This window comes from Cladophialophora yegresii (assembly GCF_000585515.1).
Source record: "Cladophialophora yegresii CBS 114405 chromosome Unknown aczIN-supercont1.4, whole genome shotgun sequence".
Lineage (NCBI taxonomy): Eukaryota > Fungi > Ascomycota > Eurotiomycetes > Chaetothyriales > Herpotrichiellaceae > Cladophialophora > Cladophialophora yegresii.
This window is the reverse complement of record NW_006913048.1, coordinates 1,778,521-1,802,515: the sequence shown is the minus strand read 5'-3', so window position 1 is coordinate 1,802,515 and position 23,995 is coordinate 1,778,521. Positions and strand designations below refer to the sequence as shown.

At 53.0% G+C, this 23,995-nt stretch overlaps 9 protein-coding genes across 9 annotated transcripts; 4 read left to right on the top strand and 5 right to left on the bottom strand.

The window, feature by feature from the left end:
* Window positions 1-159: 159 nt before the first annotated feature.
* Window positions 160-1,429, bottom strand: A1O7_05978 (uncharacterized protein; the record flags this gene model as incomplete). Its single annotated transcript, XM_007759984.1, has 5 exons — window positions 160-800; window positions 893-936; window positions 990-1,071; window positions 1,123-1,251; window positions 1,300-1,429. 5 exons carry the CDS (start codon window positions 1,427-1,429, stop codon window positions 160-162), a joined length of 1,026 nt encoding a protein of 341 aa, XP_007758174.1.
* A 1,482-nt stretch (window positions 1,430-2,911) lies between these two features.
* A1O7_05977 (uncharacterized protein) lies at window positions 2,912-4,044 on the top strand (the record flags this gene model as incomplete). The annotated part of the gene is made up of 4 exons (XM_007759983.1): window positions 2,912-2,914; window positions 2,974-3,010; window positions 3,064-3,506; window positions 3,562-4,044. The coding sequence occupies 4 exons, from the start codon at window positions 2,912-2,914 to the stop codon at window positions 4,042-4,044; spliced, it is 966 nt and encodes a 321-aa protein (XP_007758173.1).
* A 2,364-nt stretch (window positions 4,045-6,408) lies between these two features.
* Window positions 6,409-6,890, bottom strand: A1O7_05976 (uncharacterized protein; the record flags this gene model as incomplete). The annotated part of the gene is made up of 2 exons (XM_007759982.1): window positions 6,409-6,773; window positions 6,827-6,890. 2 exons carry the CDS (start codon window positions 6,888-6,890, stop codon window positions 6,409-6,411), a joined length of 429 nt encoding a protein of 142 aa, XP_007758172.1.
* Window positions 6,891-7,196: 306 nt separating this feature from the next.
* A1O7_05975 (DnaJ like subfamily B member 12) lies at window positions 7,197-8,350 on the top strand (the record flags this gene model as incomplete). The annotated part of the gene is made up of 3 exons (XM_007759981.1): window positions 7,197-7,467; window positions 7,517-7,753; window positions 7,806-8,350. 3 exons carry the CDS (start codon window positions 7,197-7,199, stop codon window positions 8,348-8,350), a joined length of 1,053 nt encoding a protein of 350 aa, XP_007758171.1.
* Window positions 8,351-8,767: 417 nt separating this feature from the next.
* On the top strand, window positions 8,768-12,128 carry A1O7_05974 (ubiquitin conjugation factor E4 B; the record flags this gene model as incomplete). Its single annotated transcript, XM_007759980.1, has 3 exons — window positions 8,768-8,797; window positions 8,842-11,932; window positions 11,998-12,128. The coding sequence occupies 3 exons, from the start codon at window positions 8,768-8,770 to the stop codon at window positions 12,126-12,128; spliced, it is 3,252 nt and encodes a 1,083-aa protein (XP_007758170.1).
* Window positions 12,129-13,339: 1,211 nt separating this feature from the next.
* A1O7_05973 (uncharacterized protein) lies at window positions 13,340-14,235 on the bottom strand (the record flags this gene model as incomplete). Its single annotated transcript, XM_007759979.1, has 2 exons — window positions 13,340-13,355; window positions 13,415-14,235. The coding sequence occupies 2 exons, from the start codon at window positions 14,233-14,235 to the stop codon at window positions 13,340-13,342; spliced, it is 837 nt and encodes a 278-aa protein (XP_007758169.1).
* A 2,295-nt stretch (window positions 14,236-16,530) lies between these two features.
* A1O7_05972 (uncharacterized protein) lies at window positions 16,531-18,999 on the top strand (the record flags this gene model as incomplete). The annotated part of the gene is made up of 2 exons (XM_007759978.1): window positions 16,531-16,552; window positions 16,604-18,999. The coding sequence occupies 2 exons, from the start codon at window positions 16,531-16,533 to the stop codon at window positions 18,997-18,999; spliced, it is 2,418 nt and encodes an 805-aa protein (XP_007758168.1).
* A 372-nt stretch (window positions 19,000-19,371) lies between these two features.
* A1O7_05971 (uncharacterized protein) lies at window positions 19,372-20,934 on the bottom strand (the record flags this gene model as incomplete). Its single annotated transcript, XM_007759977.1, has 1 exon — window positions 19,372-20,934. One exon carries the CDS (start codon window positions 20,932-20,934, stop codon window positions 19,372-19,374), a length of 1,563 nt encoding a protein of 520 aa, XP_007758167.1.
* An 875-nt stretch (window positions 20,935-21,809) lies between these two features.
* A1O7_05970 (uncharacterized protein) lies at window positions 21,810-23,277 on the bottom strand (the record flags this gene model as incomplete). The annotated part of the gene is made up of 4 exons (XM_007759976.1): window positions 21,810-22,690; window positions 22,746-22,830; window positions 22,888-23,058; window positions 23,110-23,277. The coding sequence occupies 4 exons, from the start codon at window positions 23,275-23,277 to the stop codon at window positions 21,810-21,812; spliced, it is 1,305 nt and encodes a 434-aa protein (XP_007758166.1).
* Between the last annotated feature and the right edge of the window lie 718 nt (window positions 23,278-23,995).

Genomic DNA, 23,995 nt, shown 5'->3' with positions numbered 1-23,995 from the left:
TACAAAAAGGACGAAAGACCCGCTCTCTGATAAACGCTTAGCAATAGAACGAAAAGAAAAGACGAGAACATGGCAATCGCTCAAGCTCACCCATTGCTTTTGTCAAATCATCGCAATCCCCTCATCCACTTCCACGATGCTTGAACATGTTCGTCTCCTCTAATATCCGTTCATGGTCACTCTTTGTGAGCCTCTGCTCAATTCCCGGTCGGCGGCAGGGCTGATGGGCCGGCTACCAGCCATACCAGAGGCGCTGCTCTCTTTGAGTGCCAGCAACTGCTTCGCTCGGAAGGTCTCGTAGTGGATTTGGCTGGTGGTCTCAATGAGATCCTGCAAATGAGTGCGAGTGAGGAAGTTCCGGAGGTAGACAAACTCGCAGTGGTTCTCGTCTTCCACATTGATGATGCCCCATTTGTTCTGCCGGCCACGGACTTGCTTGCCGTTAACAACGATGGATTTCTCGCTGCCGACAACTGCAAAAGGGATGATGTCCTTGATGGTCGCATTGGTGGCACGCTCTTCATCATCCAGTTCCTCATTATCATACGGATACATCTTCAGGTTGTGGAAAGCAAACTCCTCCTTGATTCGCTCCTTGAACGCTCGTCGTTCCTCAAGCGTGAGAGAGTCGGCCTTGGCAATGACTGGGACGACGTTGACCACGTCGGAGAGCTTCTTCAGGACCACAATGTCAATGGGCTTCAGAGCATGGCCGGACGGTTGGATGAAGAAGAGGCAGCAGTGGATACGGGTATCTGGGATGTAGCGTTCTCTCTGGGCTGTGAGCTCCTTGCGAAGGTCTGCTCTGTTGTTAGTGATGAAAAGTTGTATTCGGCACACCGCATAGTGGCAGGAAGTAGGTAAACTGGCGATGATCTTGAGGAGCACTCACAGGCAGAATGTTGGTCTTTGATGTATTTCACAATGGGATCCCAGCTAGAAGAATGTCAGCTAAGTCCGCCACAGCGTGCCTTCATGATCTCACTCACCATCGGTCATTGTTCACAAGATCGCCATAGCCGGGAGTGTCGACAATGCTGAGTCGTAGTCTCACACCATTCTCTTCGATGACTAGGCACTATCAGCTGCGTGTCCAAATACTCTTTAGATAGGAAGACTGACTGTGCGAAACAGTCTGGATATCGGTGGTGGATCGAATTGGCTCGTCAGGACGGAGACGGCCTTTGGAGTCGATAAGGTGAGATGCGAAGATGGTGTTGATGAGAGTCGATTTGCCCAGACCAGTTTGACCTTGGAAGGTGAGCAGGTGAGCGAGGATTGCAGCAGGTCTTCACATACCAACACAGATGACATTGAATTGGAAACCTCTTTTCAGCAACTTCTTTTCGATCTGTGAAGTGATGGAGTCAAAACCGACATGCGACCTGGGGAAGACCGCGTTAGGTTGTTGCATTGCCATGGCCGCCATCTTGTCTGGCCGCCAGTAGAGACTCGGGAGATACTGATGCGATAAACGAGAGGGATCTCGATGCGCAGGTCAAGGTGAAGTCGAGTTGAGGACAATTGTGCAGGAGGGAGGAGGGAGTTGCGACTGCGGACAAATTTCCCCAGACAATCTTGCCAGCGTTCGACCGAAACGGCAGGCCCCTTTTTCGTCTTCCCAATGCGCAGAACGCGCCAAGTGACAGGGGTACACAGTAAATGGCCCCGTTCCTGGTATCTAACGCTATTTGGCTAGATGTCCCTCTACGGTAGGACAAGAAGACCAAAGCGAGCTTGTCTAAATATTCTTGGGGTTTACTGCGCGCGCTGCGCTCTTCGTACCTGACTGCCACTGCGCAGTCGACATTGTATGGCCATGATGGCGCTAACTGCTCCGGTCAGCAGTGGTCGGTTATCAGATTTGGTCCTCAGAAGGAGTGTAGCCACAATCTCCACGACCCTCCAAGCATGGTCTTCACGGAGTCTACTATCGGTGTCTATCCCACTCCCCGCCATCGCGGTCGTCATCCCCGGTCTTGTATCAGACATCTGGGAGGGTATCTTGAAGGCAGTGCCAAAGAAGAAAACCTCACACAGCAAGAAAAGACACAGACAGTTAGCTGGGAAGGCACTTAAAGATGTGAAGGCCGTCAATCAGTGTCCGGGTTGCGGCAGACCGAAGAGAGCTCATACACTGTGTCCATACTGTGTCGCAGGTTCGTTGAGTACACCTCTGCCATCTTAAAAAGTATACTGAGCCAAGTAACAGAAATCTACGAAAGTTGGAGGGCACGTGACGCAGAGGCAAAAGACATGGCTAGACTGGACGAGGCTATAAGCGATAAAGGGATTGACGAACAACATCTGCGGGAAGAGAAGGCGAAATGACCGAAACGTCAACACTCATGTCAGCTGCTCAGGCCATCGAGCTTTGGGCTCATCCGAATCCAGCCGATGGACGACTTACTCTCATCCAACACCTCAATCCGGAACAGCATACCACCCCGCACAATGCAGAGGTGCGCTGCTCGCCACGAGTCTTCGCGAAGCTATGGCCGAAAAGCATAAGCCAAGTTGGTACCACAGCTAGCCGGGACGCAATTGGACCCGCTCTTGCAGCACGGTCTCAGGAAGATTGGAGGGTTCGGATGATAGGGTGGAGCTGGGCCGAAAGGAGCTAGGAAGGAGATACTGGCATTGAGGGAGTTCAGCAGGGAGGGCAGCTGATGTCAATACATCTAGATACCTGAGCGAGCACGCACGGAGGGTTGCTCAACTCTCGCATCGAATGCTCCAAGTTTGTGAATTACGTCATTTGAAAATGGAGTATCAGAGACACATCCTTGAAGTAGACCTCAAGTTGATATCATCTCCTGTTCTTCGATTCATATAGTTTGCTTGCTGATATTTTGACTCACCCGAGCCTGCTCAGTTGCAATTAGCATTGGGATGTATTGCCGAAGTCAAGATGGTCAGTGCCCACATCCATCGGTATGAGATCTACTCGAATTGACATCTGGTAATCCGTAGTCCAAACAATATCTCGCTCAGCACTCGATTGATGACGGTGAGTAACCGGATAACCACCAACTGTCAGTTTAAATTGACAATAGCTGCCAGCACATGCCACGGATATCTTCGCGCTCGCCGTAACCACGACTCAGATCCTCTCCGGATCCGGCGAATCGGCCATCAAGGTCCACTCCATCACCGAGGACGATTTCCCCATTGCCCAAGTGCTAAATGATGCGCATAAACTCGGCTGCCATCATATTGTAACCGACCGTGAGACGGGAAGAAATGCAGTGAGTGTGGGCTTCGACGGCGACGTCAAAGTATGGAAGTACGATGACAGTTCGTGGAAAGACGCTGGAGAAATTAACGTCGGGCCGAGAAAGAAGGCCGGGGAGACATGGGCTGTATGCTTGTCCTTCGATGGTAAGTTCCTTGCTAGCACGACGCACGACGGCCGGGTGAATATCTGGGATCTGGGCGATACTGGAAGTCGAGAGAAGATCAGAGAGTTTGAGACCAAAGGCTCCTTTGGCATGTCCATTGATATGGTGATTGACCCTTGTTGCGACTCCGCTGTCTTGGACTAACCTCAATTCTGCGAAGTCTCCCGATGGGCGATTCATAGCCAGTGGTCACGAATCAGGCAACATCTATCTATTCTCCACCGCCACATCCCGGCTTCTCCATTCGCTTCCCGGTTTGATCGAAGCTGTCCGGGCCGTCAAGTTCTCCCCAGGCTCGAAGCTTCTCGCAGCAGCCGGGGATGCAAGAATTATCTCACTCTATGACCCAAACTCAGGCGAACAAGTTGCGAATCTTACCGGACATGCGGCCTGGATCACGAGTCTCGACTGGAGCCACACTGGTCAGTATATCCTCAGTGGCAGTCTGGATGGTAAGGTGAAAGTATGGGACATCGAGCGAAGAGTCTGCGTGGCCACATACGGTGAGAGCGATAAAGGTCTGTGGGCCGTGAGGTGGCTTCCGAAGGGAGATACCAGCGTTGAGAGAGCTAAGGCGGAAAAATTCGTGACTGTCGGGAGCAACAAAGCGATTGCGATCTATCGTGAGGCTACAGGAGGGTGAAGAGCATCGATTGTTCGAACTGGGTTTGCGAAACAGTCGGTGATCGTGGCGCTGGAGCGCATGACAGTCGAGTTCACGTCTGGCTCATCATGCCATGCCATGCTATTCGGCGGAGCTAAGCGAGACACTGGTGGACAGTACAACATGAGGAATTCTGCGGGCAAGACCAATACGCAGGCCATATGCTCGTGCAGCTCGCCTGGATGAATTCGAACGACTTGATGTTCGGTCTTGGAGGTCCACGAAGCTGGCGTAGCAATCGGGAGGCGCTCAAGTTTGCGGACAGCAAGGCCAGATATGACAGCAGGGCTAGGCGGCGCGAATGTGGGTGCGGACGAGGTCAAAAGCAAGTTCACCAGTTAGCGCTTCTATTCACCGACCACCTACATAATAGATCCTCAGTCCAGTACCATCCACATTTTGCAGGAGCAGCAGGCTCAGTCATGCGAACACGAGGCTATGACGGAGCCCTGCCAAGTCGTCTATTGTTAGAGCCTCCTGCTTGCGACCGTCATCTAGCACCGATCCTCATTCATCGCAGAGATTATGCCCTGAGAAGTGCCAGTAGGCTGTCCGTGCTTCTTCCAAGAACGCACCTCATAATGTCCCTGCTCCGCCTACTACACGCCGAGCAGATGCTCTCCGCTGGTAAAGCACAGGTCCAACATACTAAAGCTTTCATGAAGTTCATACATAGCAACCATGGCCTTTCACACATTGGGAAGGAGAGACAGGTTGTCAGTTGTGAGAACGGCCGCAGGACATCGTTCACGCTCATTCAACTCAAAACTAACTAGACCGCAGCCGGCCACTGCGACAACCCCACACCCAATCACCAATCAAAGCGCCAAAAACAAAATACCCTTGCTAGTGCCGAATGCAAAAGCCTCGTCGAGAAAAATCATCCTCTTTCTGCCTTCTCTTCTTCCAATTTTATTGTCCAGGCCCTCAACATACCCTTGTTTAATGCCTTCTCTCGAAGATCCTTCGGAGCTGTGGTTTTAACACATTCCCGAGCGGCCGAGATCACATAACAATGCCTATCTAATCCAACCTGCTTGATTGCGGCCAGTCCTGCTGGCATTATCGTGGTGGTGTTGGTTCGCTTTTGGCTGACAATGAATACTCGAAAATGCGAACTTATATGAGCTCAATCTACTTCTATCTGTTCCACATCAAATCTACAATGGTTCATACTTCGCTCACGAGGTTCGCTTTACCAGCGACTTCCACTTCAATAGTGACCTTCACTTCATTGGCCAGTCTGACTTCACAGTTACCCAGAGCTCGCCGGCATCTTTCAACTACAAATATTTCCTTTGTCTTCTGGATCTGCCCCTCTTCTTCTTTCTTGTCAAGCAACAGGACCTCCCAACGCGCCAACACAGGTTCTTCACTCAGGCGCACCCTGAGCTGGTAGGCGAGTCGACAATATTTTCTATGTCTGCTCTCCTTGCCTCCCTTCTTTTCATCTCCCCTATCCTGCCCCAGCCCGTCCCTTTCTGCCATCGCCCCTCAAGAATTCGCTCTTGAGGAAGTTCGCGGAGCTATTCGGAATTTCCACCAACCTCTCTGCGCTCACCAGAAAATGAGGTCAAGGTACAGTCGGTGAATAGACCCGGCACTTTCGAAGCTTCGTCCTGCCTTGCCTTCTGGTACTTGATGGTGGATGGAGTCAAAGTATGCCGAGATTGATACTTAGTTCATTCATATGGACTTCTCCTATCGTGTTACACTCTGATTCGTGCTTGGCTGGGATAACATGCATTTCTGGCCAGGCAAAATGGATATGAGTGCGTCAAATGGGGAGATACAGACTGCAACATCATAGATGAATTCTCGTTGTCATTGACTCCCCAAGTCAGTGAGAGCCAAAGATCAAAGGAGACCATGAAATGTTGATTGGGATCATGACCGGATCTGCAAGGATGATCCTCAAACCATCCACAGAATAATTGCAACGTGCCATTTCCTGTGCACCAAGTGACCAAGAAGTACTAGACCATTCTTCCCATAACACGTCGTTACCCCTAGTATTACAGGACCCTTGCGCCTTCATACGCTCTCCCAAGCAGAGTCCTTTCGACGATCATATTAAGCACATCCCGACAAGGGTCCGCAGATGCAGGTTTCGAAGAGATGAGGCTGCGACCAGATGGTCCATCTCATGACCCGCGACCATGTTTCTGGTTGCACCCGTTCTGCTGCCGCATTCCAGTATGAGTGTGTCGCCTTTCGTTCAAAGGGAACCAGTCCACGTGCCTCGGACGAAGCAAGTCATTGTCACGATCCTCTTCCTTCCCGTTGCCGTGTTCCCTGGTGGTGAGTCGGCGTAGGAGATGCCAATATAAGATCAACATCTTCCTAGAGATTCTTCCTCTTGTCATCCTCCTTCGTGCGACTCCCAAATCCATATGCAAGTCCTCCGCCCACCAGGTTGACAAGACACAAACCCATGGTGGCGCCACGGATTACACCTCTGGCGCCAAACTTGTTCACGAAGCCCATACGTCTCCTACCTGCCAGAACCAGATACGCACCACTTAATGCGGCGGTCGTGCCGGCGCTGTCAATCTTGAAGCCTTGCAAGTTGAGGTATGTCGAGAACAGGAGCAATGGTGGAAAAAGCATGGGCATAGGTTGGAACGGCCGGGCATGCTGAGCGAAGATGAGAGTAGCTAGAAGAGCAGGTGGTACGGGGTTCTCTGTTAGGAGTGTAAGCAGGTATTCTGAGAAGTAGTCAATCTTATTGCATAGAGCCAGAAGCATGGTATTGACGAACCTCCCCATTTCTTTGCGGTGACCACGAGAGATTCTTTCGCTTGCTCTTTCTGAGGGTCAGCCATCTTGAGGTGACCAGACAAAGCAGTCTACCAGATGAGCTGCTAAGACTGTGGACGGTGGGAGCTATTGTAGCGTTGAGGGCCAGCGTCAACGTCATTGCTCTGGCATCTCTTCGGCAGCGACTGCGGTGACTTTCCACCCTGCAATTGCAACCCACCAAGTTGGCGTTTCGAACACCTTTCCACATAAAAGTCGCAAATCACCACAAACGAACAGACTCCGGGTACGGTGCCTTCAGACCGAATACGACTACGACCCGATATAGCCGCGTCCTCTGATCGCCTCCATAAACGTGCTCTGAGTGCGGCATGTCCGCAACAGCCTCTGGCTCCGATGCCAGAGCAAACGGCTCCGCTGACCCACGGGCTCATAACCAGGGAAACCAGGATCGCAAGTACACACCACAGCAGAAGGCAGAAGTCCTTCGAATACGGAAATGCAGCCCTACAGCCTTCTACGAGATCCTTGCGATCGAGAAGACGGCAAGCGACGGGGAGATCAAAAAGGCATATCGCAAGATCAGTCTTTTAACACATCCCGATAAAAATGGTTATGACGGAGCCGACGAGGCTTTTAAGAGTCAGTATAATGGCTGCACATGTGCGAACACGGAATTGACGAGTGGCAGTGGTCTCTCGCGCTTTCCAAATATTATCAGACGCCGATAAGAAAGCCAGGTATGATCAGTTTGGCGGCGATCCCGACAACCGGTTCTCCAGCAGTGGTGCTGCGTCTGCTGGAGCCAGTCCCTTCAGTGGGTTCGCAAGGTCGTCCGGTAGGGGCCCTATGTATGAAGACGAGATCTCGCCCGAGGAGTTGTTCAATCGGTTCTTTGGTGGAGGGATGGGGCCTGGATTTCAATTTGGTAGGTCTTGACAGACTTCCTGCACACGCGTCAAACATGCTGACTGGGACAGGCGGCGCGGGCTTCGGAGGGCCCCAATTTGTTTTCAATATGGGCGGCGGCCCTGGTTTTACAGTACATCGTATGGGAGGCAACAGACCGAGAGCCAGACCGCGAGATGGATCGGAAACCGGCCCATCGGGAGTGTCTGCACTCACACAACTTCTCCCGCTGCTCCTGTTATTCGTCCTCCCTCTGTTGTCATCCTTATTCACTGGTTCGACCGACTCAGGCCCGCACGTTCGATATGACTCGCCGGTACCTCCGCATACGATGCATCGGGTCACTCCCCGGTATAAAATCGACTACTTCCTGAACCCCGCTGAGGTGGAGGGTTACACTTCAAGGCAGTTTAGTTCGCTGGATCAGCGGGCAGAAGTAGACTATGTCTCGACGTTGAAGTACCAATGCGAAACTGAAGTACAGCGGCAACGGCACGAAATCAACGAGGCTACGGGTTTCTTTTTCACAGACGAGAACAGGCTGCAGAGAGCGAGGAATATGGCTATGCCTGGATGCCGGCGGCTGGACGAGTTGAAAGTCAAACGACAGTATTGATTCAACCGCGACAAGGCTGCGTGCAGATCTTCTGTTTTCATTGTCGGACGTTTACTTGCATCATTGTTCGGAGTTGGTGGCGCAGCCTCGCCTCTCAGGCTGAGGGCAGCACTGTGTAGCACTCCATGAAGCAGCGAATAGTTTCTTGACTTTGTACAACTCTTCTCTGCTTGAGAGGTCTGATGGTCTGTCGTAAGGCTGGACTCGGCTGTAAAGTGACAGATGCTCAGTTGATCTGTGACTGCCTGGAATTGCTTTAATTAATGCTGGCGGGGCTGGTCTGGAGATTCCACGCGCGTCTGGCTATTTCCCTCCGCAGCGTCGACGTCAACTCGTACCCCAAATCGCAGCCTTCACCTCCGGCTGAGTGTTGGTTCATTACACCACACACATTTGTCATCTACGACAGGCACAACGATGGAGGACCCTTCTATGGATGCGGACAAGGTGTGTGAGGTCTTCGTGCGTCGAGTCTCTCTAATATCGCCCAGATCCGCAATAAGAGACTCGCCAAACTCCAGCAGTCTCAACCGCAGCAGTCGCAAGATGCCGCATCCGCAGCCTCAGTACCAGCCGAGGAGGGTTCGACGTCGACACCATCGTCACGGCCAGAGACGCCCAAGGCCGACACCCATCAAGAGCCTTCACAGAACGAGGTGCCCGCACCGTCCATCAATATAGCGAAACCGCCATCACCTCCGGTTCGGATACGGATCGCTCCAGCCACCGTCACACCCCAGAAGCGAGAAATGGATGGCTTAGAGAGACCAAGTTCAAGACAAGGTTCTCGACAGAATGAAACCATCGAGCAGTGGGAAGACCGCACTCTCAGGAGCATTTTCCGCATTACCCTGGATCCCAACCAGACGAAGGACACATCAGGACATCCACTGCATGTCATCCCGCAACTCAGAGAAGAGCTGGAGTCAGACGGGAAGCCGCTATTGCTGAACACCGATCTGCTCGATCAGGCGATCATGGAGGCCGGCGCGAATCTCGGAAAGCTGACACCGCATGACTGGCTGTTCGGCTGCTGGAAGCGAATCACCAGACTGAGCAAGTCTGTCAAAGACCGGTCACCCGAGAACAAGAGGTGGACCATCATTACCGAGGCTAAGAGGCTCTGTATGAGCTGGTGCATATTATCTATCACGACGCCTGATGTGTTTGAAGCGCAGTACGACGGAGTTGCTGCCCTCGCCGAGCACCTGTTAGCCGATCCCGAGGACGACGGAGGTGTATGCCCCGACTTCCTGACAGAAGTCCTTGGGCGATTCGACGAAGACGAGACCATCAAAGATGCTTTTGTGGGTGCAGTGGAAAACCTCAGTAAGCGACTTGCTGGCATGTCGATGGACTCGGACTTCAGGCGATATACTACGATGTTGCGATATCTGATCAGGTATAAACCGGTAGCAGTGGCCATCACTCGGTCCCCTATGTTCGTCGACAAGTCAGTAGCGGCAGCTGAGCTAGAGGTTAAGACAATCCTTGGGCCTTATTTCCAACTGTCGCCGCTGCAAGCAGCAACGACTCAGTCATATTTCTCAAGCCCGAAGACCATGGATCCGGGCAGGATCAGAAACTCTCAACAGTCGCTGCAGTTGGCGCTGAGAACGCATCAATCGGAACTTTTCGACATCGTCAACACACTGGTACGCGCATCACCAGAGGCACGAGATCGGGTCTTGGATTGGTTTGCTCTAGTGGTCAACTCAAACCACAAACGTAGGGCGATCCAGGTCGACAAGAAGACCGTGTCGAGTGATGGGTTCATGATCAACGTCACCACAGTTTTGGATCAGCTATGTGAGCCCTTCATGGATGCTCAATTCTCGAAGATGGATCGTGTTGACGTCGATTATCTGCGAAGACATCCTCGGGTGGACATTAAAGATGAAACAAAAATCAACTCGGATCAGGAGCATTCTGACGAGTACTACAAGAACCAGCTCGAAGGAACCAACAACTTCATTTCCGAGTGCTTCTTTCTGACAGTCGCTGCTCATCATTACGGGACGGAGGCTGCTCGAAACATGCTTAAGGATATGGACCGGAGTCTGAAGCACATGGCAAAGCAGATCGAAGAATTCGAGACGCAACGACACAGATACATCAACAATCCTGCGCAACTCACCATGTTCGAGAACGCACTTAAGAAGTACAAGACCGAGCATGACAAGGGTTTGTCGTACAAACACGCAGTCACGGGCGTACTGCTGGACGAGCTTACTCAGACTCGATCGATGCAGTTCATGCGCTTCGTGACTGTTTGGCTACTCCGTCAGGTATCGTCTCATCGACAATTTCCAAAGCAACCCTTGACGCTTCCTCTGTCCCCTGATGAACCTGAAGCCTTCAAGAATCTCCCTGAATACTTCTTGGATGTTATTAGCGGCAATTTTGGCTTCATCATGTACAACCTGCCTCAACTCATATCGTCAACACAGTCAGACGAGCTGATTATGCTTTGCATTACTTTCTTGCGCAATTCCGAATACATCAAGAACCCTTATCTTAAAGCGTCGCTGGTTACCATTCTCTTCCGGGGAACTTGGACGTGGCGTCAAGGTGGAAGGGGTATACTGGCGGATCAGTATAACAGCATGCCCTTCGCCACAGAACATTTACTGCATTCTTTGATGCGATTCTTTATCGAGGCGGAGTTCATGGGCGGACATGGCCAATTTTTCGACAAGTTCAACGTGCGGTTCGAAATATTCCAAATCATCAAGTGCATCTGGCCAAACACGGTATACCGGGATCATCTGCTAAGGGAGGCCAAAGTCAACATGGAGTTCTTTGTGCGATTCGTCAATCTCCTGCTGAATGATGTCACGTTCGTGCTAGATGAGTCGTTTACAGCTTTCCACACCATCTACGATACTTCCAAAGAGCTCTCCATGGCGGGCACATCGCTGGACCAGGAGGCACGCCAAGCGAAAGAGGAAGTCTTGGAACAGGCGAAGGGCCGAGCGAAGTCTTACATGCAGCTGACCAACGAAACGGTCGCCATGTTGAAGCTCTTCACGGAAGCCCTGGCCGACGCATTTACCATGCCCGAAATCGTGCAGCGGTTGGCGGACATGTTGGATTACAACCTCGATGCAATGGTCGGCCCCAAGTCCAACAACCTCAAAGTCGAAAACCTGCAGGAATACAACTTTAACCCGAGAGCGTTGCTGAGTGAAATTATCGACGTCTATCTCAACCTCGGTGAGAAGGAAAACTTTGTCCTCGCGGTGGCTAGAGACGGCCGATCCTACAAGCCCGACAACTTCGTCAGTGCAGGCAACATTATGCGCAAATTCATGCTCAAGGGGCCCGAAGAGCTCGACAGGTGGCACCGCCTGATTGAAAAGTTCGCGCAAGCGAAGAAAGAGGACGAGGCCGCAGATGCCGACTTGGGCGAGATACCCGACGAGTTCTTGGATCCGCTCATGTACACTCTCATGGAAGATCCCGTCCGGCTACCTGTGTCGAAGATTGTGATTGACAGGAGCACGATTCGGAGTCACTTGCTGAGTGATCCACATGATCCATTCAATCGGGTGCCCCTGAAGATAGAGGATGTCATTCCTGGTAAGTTGACCCTACCTCTGTGCCACCCGACGGCTTTGGTCTTGGTTACTGACTTCTCCTTCTAGCAACGGACGTCAAAGAGCAGATCCAAAAATTCAAGGACGAGAGAATGGGAAGCGCACGCAGGGAGTTTGTAGAGACGGTCAAGACAGAGCCTGCTGGCAATGCGGATGGTGAGCCTATGGATCTGAGCTGAGCTGAGAATCATCGAAATATCGACGACTTAAGACTCCCCCTCGGATGGGGCCTGCCATTGAGGCATACATCCAGCCAGCGGCCGATTCGTCCGATCTATTCAAGATACAAAGGTCATGTACTCCATGGAGGGTTCGCGAACGTGGTCGAATCACAAAAAAGGTCGATCTGCAATCTCGTGAGTTTACGTTTGGACGCAAACCCTCTGAGGCAGCGGGCTCCGTTTGAAAGGGGCACTCTTGAAAATAGAGTCACGCCGACCAGGCGTCCATCAGGGTAGGAAACAATAGATTCATGCGGCGAGCGGTCACCCCATGTCTCGCTCGGCGCGTCTGGGTATCTCGGCGTCTGCTAGCTCCTGGCTACATAACAAATAGTCCTTGTACCGTGATCCATCGCATGCGTGCAACGGTCGATGTTTTGCTCAGTTCACCACATACCTAGATTGAATGACAAAAGGCACAGCAATATCGGAGTGGACTTGCCCACCCAATGTACCCATTAATCAAGAATACTCACACTTACTCCGTATTGCTCACGCTTATTATTACTATTTGCGATCAGTTGTGCGTGCCGCACCCCCTGCTTGACAATTGGAACAAACAAGAAAGGGAAACCCTTCCCACGCTTGCGTTACTTTGTATGGGTAGAGTATTGCGTATCCTCATCTCTACTTGTATTATATTCCTCGAGCGCCGGTCTGGGCTGCGCGGGAAAGGTAGATTCGACCGGATTGCTGATTGACGATTCTGTTGATACAGGGACCGGGCCGTCAACGCTCTTTGCTGGTTCTTGGTTCATATACATCATAATGCCGAAGAAGATGCTTGATGCTTGGTGCTTGTATGAGAGTCACGTTGTATAAGCATGGCTGCATTCCATGATGGCATTAGGCTGCGGCTGACTTGGCGGTCTGGGTGTTTTGCATGAGAGCCACGATGTATGAGGATGGCAGGGTTTCATGATGATGGTGAACCCCGTAGTTGATTGGTGATATGGATGTCGACGACGACTCCGCCTTCGGATGCAGAGTGGGATGGTAACGGGCACGATGTTGCCAGAGTTGATGAATGTTGTGCCTGTACCAGCTGCAGGTCATGTTTCTTAAGTCAAGTGCGACCAGATCGTACTGCTCCGCCTCTGGTCAGGGAGAACGTTGATACGTGTCGATGGTGTGGTCAGGGGGAACATTGATACGTGTCGAGGCTGTGCTCAAGGCTTGTGGGGGCTAAGAGACGGGGTTAGTCCGAGCCTGTCGCACCGGGGTGGCTCGCGTGAGTGACTTACCTTCCACCAGTCGTCGTGTTGTAGACCGTTTGCTCTCTCATCTGCTCGCGTGATTCCATGCTAGACTGAGCCCTTTCGTTGACCAAGGTGGTCTTGTCAACTTCATCTCGCTTCCGGGCAGTGCGCGATTTGGGCCCATACGTATCGAGATGTGCGTAGTACATCCAGAGAATGATGCAGCTGGCGACCGTTGCGACCATGCCAATCCACAAGAACACGGTACTTGCGATGGCTCTATGGTTGTGTCGGTACACCATAGGAGGAATGATATGCTCACGGGCAATCTCCGCTGCGTCTTGGGAGTTGGCAGAGATCCAGGCTTTGCCGGTAGCCACGATCACGGTGAACGCCAGAGCATCGGCAATGGCGCACAGCGTGACGAAGAGGGCGCTGAGTCTCCATGCCCATCGAATGTTCTTGGGCTCGTAGCGCTCGGGGAAGAAGAGATCGAAGAAGAATCCCGCGCCGAAGATGGTCGCGACGACAATGCCGCAGAAGATATTGAACGATGCGATGCCGACGAAGTCGTCGTTGTGGACGCTTGCTGATGAGTGTAGTTTTTGTATTGTCGATTGTTGTTTGACATAATCTTTGTTTGAGAGTCGGTATGGAGGCTCAAAATGACCTCCTGGCTGAGGATGCTTACCTGACAGGGCAGCGGTGCCTATTGATTCCGAAACGACCATGCAGATCATGGCAAGTTGATAGACGACGAACTTCGTCCGTCGGAGGTGGTAGTCTTTGTTCTTCCACATCCACTCGCTGCGAAACATGCTCCATTTCATGTCTCGTAGGTCGAGACCCCATATGACCGGCGCCATGGCAACTGGGTGCCGGAAAGAGACAGATCTTTGTAAAGGCGCGTGCTCCAATGGCAAAGCCCGCGTTCTCTCAATTCAAGCTTCGACGACGCTTCAACAGTTGAAATAAGACGCCAAGCAGATCCTGATTGCAGGTACGAAAGTCAAGAAAGGATAAGAAATATCAAGAGTCCGGAAAACTGATAATAAGAGGCTTGCGAGTGGCGTGGGAGGCCGGATAGGAATCATCAAAAACACGCCTCATTGCATCGGTTTACCAATCCACTTACGAGGTAAGCAACATGTCACCGGGAAGATCGCCCGGACAGAAAAGGTCTTTCATCGTCGGCCCTGCAAGCTCCGTTGGTTCGTGCGCGAGCGGCCGACGAGTCGTATAGTTCTGCCTTGCCTGGTCAGGCAAAGGCTCCAATGAGGCGGCGAGCAGTCTAAGACCGAATTGTGCGAATGGCCACGTCGGGGAAGGATGGCTTTGCTAAATCGCCCATCCCGGGTGGTCCGTTCAACGGTGACAGGATGGCTGTGCATCACTGCTACGAACAGGAGTAAAGCATGGGTTTAGGTCAGCCTGAAGCGTGCCCAAGAGCCTGTCGTATGATGATATGTGGGAGTTTTAGGACTTCCTTGGAAAGGTCAGGACAGAATTGTGCCAAAGCGGGAGATGGACCGCAAATCTCTGCGGCTGAGGCGTTTAATTTAATGGGCGCCAAGGATCGGAATGGCTTTCCGGCGGTTTATGACGCACAAGGCGCATCTGTAGTGCCAGGAGGGCGCCGATGGTTCGGCTTTAAGCACAACTTTTTCTTCGTTAAGGTATGCTTTCCAATTTCTTCCAGGTAGCGAAAACCAGCCATTACGGTGACCGACCTCGTCAACCCCCCAATGCTTCCATATCCGCAGACTCCCTCGCGCGTCATTGGTAGCGACCTCGGCCGCCCAGCCTCGCTCTTCACCCAGTTCGAGATGACCGACACGTTGGGAATGCGTCAGGTTTTGCTCAGAACAAGTTGATGCTTTCGTGCGTCATACTGTGTACTTTGTCCCCTCACATTTAATCATCGCAATTCCACCCTTCTGCGTTAAAATGTGGTAAGCTCATGGCCTGCATCATGCAGAGTGGATGCTCCCGTAGCAAGTCTTTTCCGAACAAAACCCAAGAGCAACTTGTCACCAATGCTTAGATGAGCTTATGCGGATTTATGGCGACGGAGTTTTCACGAATCTAACCCCGTGGTCCCACTATCTTCTCTGCCGTTCAGCTAAACCGAGAGATTTCGCCATGGCCATCATTGATCATGATCTCGGTGCCGGCTTACTCAACCTCACCACCACTTACTCCATACTGCGGTAGGCTTTGGCCGAATCTCTGTCGTGCTAGAGAATGCAGTTTTTCACCCTACAGTCTCGTGTCCTGGGGAGGATCCGTTGGCCTTCGTCTTCTTCCAATACGAGGTACTTTAACGAAACTTACTTTTCCGCACCTTATAGCCTACAACCTACCACAACGTTGCAATGTATCGGAAAACACTCGCGGCATCCAAATAGTGCAGGCTTTCAATTCTGCATCGATGGTTAGCAAGAAGAGTCCAAGAGCTTTGTGAACGTGATAAGGACGATAGCGGAGTGTCTCGACCATAGCCGCAACGGTCCTTAGGCCCAAAGACATCGTTGTGACTTCGTTCGCAGGACATAATAAATCCCGTGTGGGCTAATTGGGGAGACCCATAACTACTGTATATAGTCAGAGAGGGACCTCTGACCTGCTTAACCTCTCGTAATCTCGAGGACCACACACGTGCAGGTGCCTGGTTGTCAGTATTACACCAGCTCGGTGGCAGAGCCGCCGCAACTATTCCTTGGTGACGACGACTCAATGAACCTTTGCCGAATGCTGCAGCTCATTGCAAGGTCTCTTCCACGGTACAGGCAAAGCGACTTCGCCCATCGCCGGGTTGTCATCATGTCGGCTACTATGCAACTGCCACCGCACAGCGGCAGGACTTTTACTCGTTTCACTCGCAAAGACAGTCTGTGTAGGGGGAAAATGCATGTTCTATGTAGATGACCGCGACTCACAAAGATTCCAGGTGTCTCCTCAGCACGCCGCCGGCTAACCTGCCTTGAAACTGGCACCACTCCGCATTTCTCGCAGAATGCTTGGCGATAACAATTGGAGAAATTTTTACTTGGTTCCACCTGCAGTTGAGATCGGTAGACTTCCTGCTGGTATTTTACGGACATTGCAGCGAGCTGTCCACTCAAGCATCGACAATTATAACCCTGTAACAAGTCGCAAGAATGGGCAGCAAGAAACGCAAGGGTATGTGCAACGGGAGGTTTATCCATGAACAGGTGATCTGACGGTGTGCAGAGTCGGTCGGTGCGACAGACGAGACCTCGAAGCCAGGCAAGAAGTCAAAGTCGGCAGACAAGAAGAACGCTACAAAGATACAAGTCGGGGATGACACAGCAGCATTCAACAAACCATCGGATTCTTTGAACGTGCCGTCCGACGCGGGTCCAGAGTCTACCGCAGTAGACAAGTCAACTGTCGTCAAGTCAAAGAAGTCTCGCAAGCGAGCCGCGGACTTCATGGATGGAGATGAAGCTGCGGACTCAGACGGCGGCGTCAAGCTCCCAGAGAACGCACCTGCCCGGATCTCCGACGAACCTGCCAAGAAGAAGGCTAAGAAGAGCAAGAAAACCAAGAAGAGCGAGGATGGAGTACCACTGACAGCTGACGGCGTCAATGGTGTGATTGAGCATGCCGGAGAAGAAGAGCTTGAGACTGCAACCAAGCACAAGCCAATTTCGACTTCAATGCAGGCAGAAGCGGAACGCACCGTTGATCACGAGCTCGAAGATGGTTTCGGTGGCTTCGCAAGCGAAGACGACAAGGACGAAGAACAGGTTGAAGAAGATGACAATGCTGCTGCGTTGCTTACTGGGTTCGACTCGGACACAGAAGACAAGCAAGAAGATGAAGGTCTCGACCTCTCCAAGATCCCAGCGCTGCCCCAATCCAAGAAGCTCCAGAAGAAGCTTGAGAAGGCCAAGGCCAAAGGAGCCGACGAAGGTCCAGGTACCGTGTATGTGGGCCGCATCCCCCACGGCTTCTACGAGAAGGAGATGAGGGCATACTTCTCCCAGTTCGGTGAGATAAGTCGACTACGACTTTCACGAAACAAGAAGACCGGAGCCTCGAAGCACTTTGCATTCATTGAATTCGCCCACGACTCAGTCGCGAAGATAGCTGGCGAAGCTATGGACAACTACCTCATGTTCGGCCATATCCTAAAGTGCAAATACGCCGAGTCTGGCTCTCTGCACCCTGACGTGTGGAAAGGTGCAAACAAGAAGTTCCGCAAGATCCCACACGACAAACTTGAGCGTGAGCGTCTCGCTGCACCAAAGACCGAAGAGCAATGGCAGAAGAAGGTCGACAAGGAACAGCGAAGACGCGACAAGAAGGCTGAAAAGATGAAGGCGATCGGTCTGGAGATGCCACCTTCGACCTTGACCAACCCATCAGCCGCTCTCAAGCAGAGGTTGGCCGACCAAGAAGTGCCAAAGCAGATCGAGGAGGGGAATAATGCTCGCGTCGGCGCCATCGAGCCGCTTGCAGATGTGCCCAAAGACGACGTGGCCATGAAAGAAGGCAAAAAGTCGAAGAAGGAGAAGAAGAGCAAGAAAGAAGCCAAGGACGTTGTTGTGGCTGTTCCCGACTCAAATCCTTCCATGGAAGCCAGTGTGGTGGACACTGAGGCCAAGCAGGAAAAGAAGACCAAGAAAGGAAAGAAGAGCGAACCCGAAGCCGTTCCTGCCGCAAACGCAACTGCTGAATCCACCGAGGTGAACGGCGAGTCCAAGAAAGACAAGAAGAGCCAGAAAGAAAAGAAGGCCGAGGCTGAAGCCGTTCCTGCCGCAGCCTCGGCCCCTGAACCCACTGTGGTGGACGGCGAGTCCAAGAAACAAAAGAAGAGCAAGAAACAAAAGACGGACGAAGTTGAAGCCGTTCCTGCCGTGACTATTGCCACAGAAGCCAGCGTGGCGGATGGCGAGTCCAAGCAAGAAAAGAAGAGCAAGAAAGGAAAAAAGAATGGAGGCGTTGCTGTACCTCAAACCGGGCCTCAACCGCAAGCCATGGAGGTCGACGAACCCATCTCCACAACTGACGCGACGAACACCGATGCAGCGACAGATCCCAACCACACGGGCGTGACCAAGGTCGAGAAAAAGAAGCCGACGAAAGCAGAGAAAAAGGCACTCAATGCCGACAGGAAGGCTTTGCAGGCGGAGAAGAAAGCATTGCACAAGGCGCAGAAGTCAGCCAACAAGCCCACCGATGTCCCCGAACCCGCTGATATTGGTGACGCAGATGACCAGCCAGAAGCTGAAGATGGTACAGCGGCCATGCCAGACACCAACGCAGAGCTCTCCGCCGATTTCATCTCCCTGGGCCAATTCGACGGCAAAGACGACAAAGCCAGTAATAGTGGGAGCAAGCAATTGAAGCCCTGGAAAGTCAAGAAACCCAAGAAGGAGCGCAAGAATCTGGTGAAAGCGAGGGGACCCAAGTCAAACTTGGTCGCCACCAAGCCCAAGCCCGATCCGAACGCCAAGAGCAAGATCCCCGGCTTGCCCGTGATGGGGAAGGGGAAGTACGACAAGGCCACGCGTCAGGCGTACAAGGAGATGAAGAAGAAGATTGTGGCCGAGCGGGCGGCGAGGGGGTTGCCACCGCATCGGGTTCGGGGGGAGTTTTAGGCCTGGGGCTTGCATCCAAAGAAAATAGCGTCTAGCTAGCCATTGGGAAGAAAATGGTTCTGTTTCAGGTTGTGCCACGAATGCACGATGTTCCGTTCCTTTATATAGCAAGCAAGCAATCGAGGTCCTGACCAAAAGCGAGTATCATTGACATTGTAGATGAAGTCGAAGTTGGCTTGTGAACCGAGTGGTCAACGAGCAGTGCCAGGGCGAACAAATTAGAATAAGGAGCTCTTTGCCAGGGGAGCGAACTGGATACGTACAGTAGCTACTCTATGCTGCTCTACCACAGTGAATTTGGCGATATCGTACTTGTACACGACTGAATAATCAATCGCGGTATCTAGTCTGCCATCTCCATCTCCCTCTTCGTCACGTTCCGTCAGCGCCCAAACCCCAATGGCTCATCTTTTCGCTGACCTCGTCCACACCACCCTCGTGGACTCGCAAGCCGCCTCCCTGACATCGGCCCACCCCGTCGAACACCGTGCCCAGCATCTCGTGACATACCCATCGCACCGTCCTCGTGTGTAGACTGCCAGTCTCGGTCTCGGGGCTGGCCTTGGTCTCGACGGTGGTATGGGCATCGGCATCGGCATTGGCATTGGCATTGGCATGCTCGCTGACCCTCCCCCTCGCTGTCGCCGTATCAACGATACTCCTCCCATCCGCCAAGGCCTGAAACACGACGAGTTGGTCTTCCGCGAACTCGTCCACGCAGCGGCCCCTCCCGACTTCTCTCCTGAAGTCGCGCACCGCCGTGTTGACTGCCTCGTCGACGATCCTTCTGCGATCAGTCTCGTCGGTGATCTTCTTCCCGGGGCCGAGGTAGTCTCTTCCCAAAATATACCCGCCCGCCACGTGCGCCGTGAGGAGGATGTACAAGCGGCGTTCGTCGCCCGAGTGCGTCGAGCATGAGGGGTGGGCCGTTATAGGGATCGAGGGGTCCGAGAATCGAGGTATCGACCGCAGGGAGTCGCGGAGAAGGGTATGTAAGAGGGCGTGAGTCTGGGGTGAGCCGCTGAGTGTGGTGATGGAGATGGATCGGATGGTGAAGGGGTCTCGAAGGGTGATGTCGAAGGGAGGGAGACGGAACAAGGGTCGCTCCGAGTCTACTGCGTTTGTTCGGCTGTGTGCCGGTATATTGCTGCCTTTGGGACTCCCGGCGTCCTTTGTTGTGCCGGCTGCCTCACCACGACTTCTGGCCCCGGGTTCAAAGACTGATATCTCGACTTCTCCGATCTCTGGGGCGCCGGTCGTCCATCCCCTCCTTGTGACGTTCACATGCACCTTTGGCAGCCCGATCCGCTCGCACAGCGGCAGGAATACCTGCTGCATGTACTCGCTCGACGGGGACTTGGGGACGTTGGTCCCACCCTTCAGGCGTAGACGGAAGGTTGGCTCTTCGGGCTTTTTGGTGCCGCCGTCCTCACGCAGTACCGCGAAGACGATATAGGGGAAAATGGCCTGCCAGATGAGCCAGATGCTGCCCGGGTTCCTGAGCTCAATGACTTCCGGCTCTCCGTCCACCGGTCCTAGCACTGGCACTGGCACTGGCACTGGCACAGGCAAGGGCACAGGCACTCTTTTTCGAGGGTTTGGTTTAGGGTTGAAGACAACTTCCAGACTGTTCACTTCGGCGCCCTCGACCGCGGCACCACATTCCCGCGCCAGCCACGTCAGCGCGGCGAGGTGACTTTCTTTCAATCCGCCACCAGTAGCAGATTTCTTTGACCTGACGCTCTGGCTGGTGGCATCCCCATGTCTACCACCTCCGCCTCCCCTCTTCCGCGTTTTCTTGTAAAATGAACCCGGCCCACGGCCGGCGCGAATGTTGGTGATGCGCACGGGAATGTCACAGATGGCGGAAATAGAGAGAGCGACTCGGACTAGTTGGCCGCCTCCTTCGAGAGTCGAGCCGTCGAGCGTGATCATCGTGGCTGGCTGATGAGTGATCTTCTGCTCGAGGATAACGTTTCTCCTGTGCCTTGTTGAAAAAGCGCCTGGTGCCTCACGCCTCTGGAGCCCCTCGCCAGTAATTATTCGGGAGCACCAATGCCGCGGTCTTCCAAAGTCTTGTTCTTCATCAATGATTGACTTCAATGAGATAGGACGAAAAGACCGGGCGGGTATTTCACCAGGTTGGAATGTACTGTATGACTGTTTCACCGCGTCCACTGCCTCAGCCCAGCTCCTGCCGGCCCAGTCCCAGCGCAGTGCCGTGCGGCAAGTTCATACTCCAATACACAGCGTTTGGCGCACCATGTTTATTTTTCACCAGTTGCGGTACATGGGACTGTGAGTGTCCATCAGCGGCATATCTAGCTGTCGGGGTCTCAAAAGCAAGTTACTTGTCCCGGAAGTGGACACGGCGGAGTCATCGCTGGGACCACGGACAGGGATCAAGAAGAACATATGTATAGAGTATGACTCGATGCAAAAAGGCATCGGCTAGAATTCTGCTGATTGGCTCATACTCCACAAAAAGGGAATACCTCCGACTCATCATTCCACCGGCGATCGACTCACGGATATCGTATTGCGACCGCAGATGCAGGCACAATAAGAGAAAGAATATTTAGACGTTGCGGCATGGATCGACTATATGTCTTACTTACTCCACGGGCTCCTTGAGTCGCCGCAAATGTAAAAATATACTCTGGAGTTTTGCCCCAATCAGATGTTGCTGGTGTCTGCTAGTCATGCAAAAACCGCAGGAAGCTTCTTTGGGCGATAGAATGTGCAATCAACGAGCCATTTTTCCCAGATGATGGCGGCGCCGGCAGTGGTGATGACCGGAAAACGACCCCTCAACCGATAGTAAACACCTGGCCGGCATCATCGCTGCACGGCGCCTGATCTAGCCTGCCGTCCGCGTTGGCACTAAGACAGACTTGCCCATCGCCGTTTCCTGGCTGAAGGCGTAAGCTCGTCTCTCCTTCTGTGAACGGGAAGAGCTGGCTGTCCGTGACTAGGCCGCCTCCATCGGCCCGTCCACCACAGCTGAACATGATCACAGTGTCCCCGGCTGCCCTTCGAGGGTCGAAGTTAAGGCACCCTTGCGTCAAACTGCTGACAACCAAGGTCGAACCAGGTTCGTTGTTATGCGCGCCCGCGGTCAAGAAGTCCCACTGCTGGTTGGCCGAGCCGTCGCACGGCTGGAGGACGATGGGGATGAGGTTCTCCCGGAAGTCGCCTGCTGTTGGGTCGATGAAAAGGCACTGTCCGGAGGACGATTTGATCGACACGCCGGAGAACGCGCGGGTCGCTGTGTCGTCGCGGGGGTTCGCTTCCGCAGCGTCGGAAGGGTTCAAGACACTGCCGGCGCGGGAGACGGAGATGATTCCAGCAGATGCTGCGGTGGCGGTGGTGGTGGCAGGGGCGGCATCAGGTGCTGGGGTGGTGATTATGGCGGTAGCCAAAGCCGAGGTCGCCGCTTCAACAGGAACTGGGGTTACCGTCACCGTCGCAACACTCGCGGCATCCGCCGTGGTCGCTGAAGGAGCGCTGACTGCAGGAGCACTGTCACCAAAGGTAAACGACTGATTGGGGTCGGCAGAGTCGCAGACGGCGATGTCGATGACGGCTCCATTGACCGTGAAGCAGCTTCCTGGAGCATTCTCCGGTGTAAAGGCCAAAGGTCCGGCACCTCCTGAAACCGGAAAGAGTTGAGAATCTGTCACAAGACCGCCTTCGGTTTGCTCATTAGCCTGGATTACGCGCGGTGCATGGTATGGTATACTGACCGCCGTCAGCACGTCCACCGCACGAAAACAGAAGCACCTGGTTCCCTGCGGCACGACGGGGGTCGAAGTTGAAGCAAGCTTGCGTCTACAATATAGAGGTCAACTCGGTCCACAGGGTCTTGTTCGTGGATCTGTCACGTACCAGTCCACTGACAATCGACGCACTGCCTGCCACGTTGTTGTGTTTTCCCGCGGTAATCACGTCCCATTCCTGAGCTTGACTTCCATCACAGGTGCCAACTTGAATCGGGGTCAAGTTGGCACGGAAATCCCCCGACAAAGGATCGACGAAGAGGCACTGGCCACCCGAAGTCTGGCAAAACAAACATTAGAAGGGCTTAGCTCGTGGCGTGACGTGACATACCTTGATCGGCACCGAGGAAAACGGCCTTGTGGCAGTGTCATCCCGTCGTTGAGCTTCCTCGGTAGCAGCTTGGTCGAGTTGAGTGACGGCGCGGTGTTCGACAACAGGGCGGGCAGCAACAAGGGATGCAGCTCCAAGAAGAAATACAGTGCGAACAAGGGGTATCATGATGATCGTACAATGCAATGCAATTCTATGCGACGATACGCAAACCACTTTTTTGAAAAGAGCGGAGGGATGAATGCACCAGGCAAAAGAATGGAAACCTGATCAACAGGCGTTGCAAGTAAAGAACGATGGAAGGGAATTGGATGCGCGAAAAAAAAACTCGACAATGAAGACTTACAGGACCTTCGCAGAGGCAATGCCATCCATAGCCATCATATATAATAACGTACATGCATGCATGGCCAGCTGAGTACGCAGATCACCACGGTCATCCACGTCGACAGTCCTTCCTCATCTTGATATGCAGAGTGGAAGTTCTTAACGTGGAACACTTGGGCGTTCAGGCGAAACCACGATCTCACCTGAGGCTCCGGAGCTGTGGCCGCAAATGGGAAGGACCGGCGCGACGGCAGCGCTTGCAGGCCTCCAAACACCCGGCCATGTGTTTCGCATCTCGTTTCATCCAAAGTTACCGCGCATGGCAGAGTAACGCTGATCTGGGGTGCATCTCCAGGTCAACGTGGTAATCAGATGGCTGTTTGAAGGCGAGATCGTGAGAAAAGACGAATGATTAGAAGGGAGATGGGATGAGGTTGACCGGTTTGTTCGCACAATATTCCCCGATCGGCAGGCGAGAGGGGCTCCAGTGTTTACTCACTACAGTAGGTACACAAGCGCACGGCACAGCGCTGGCAGTGTGCTTGGACGAGTCAAGCTT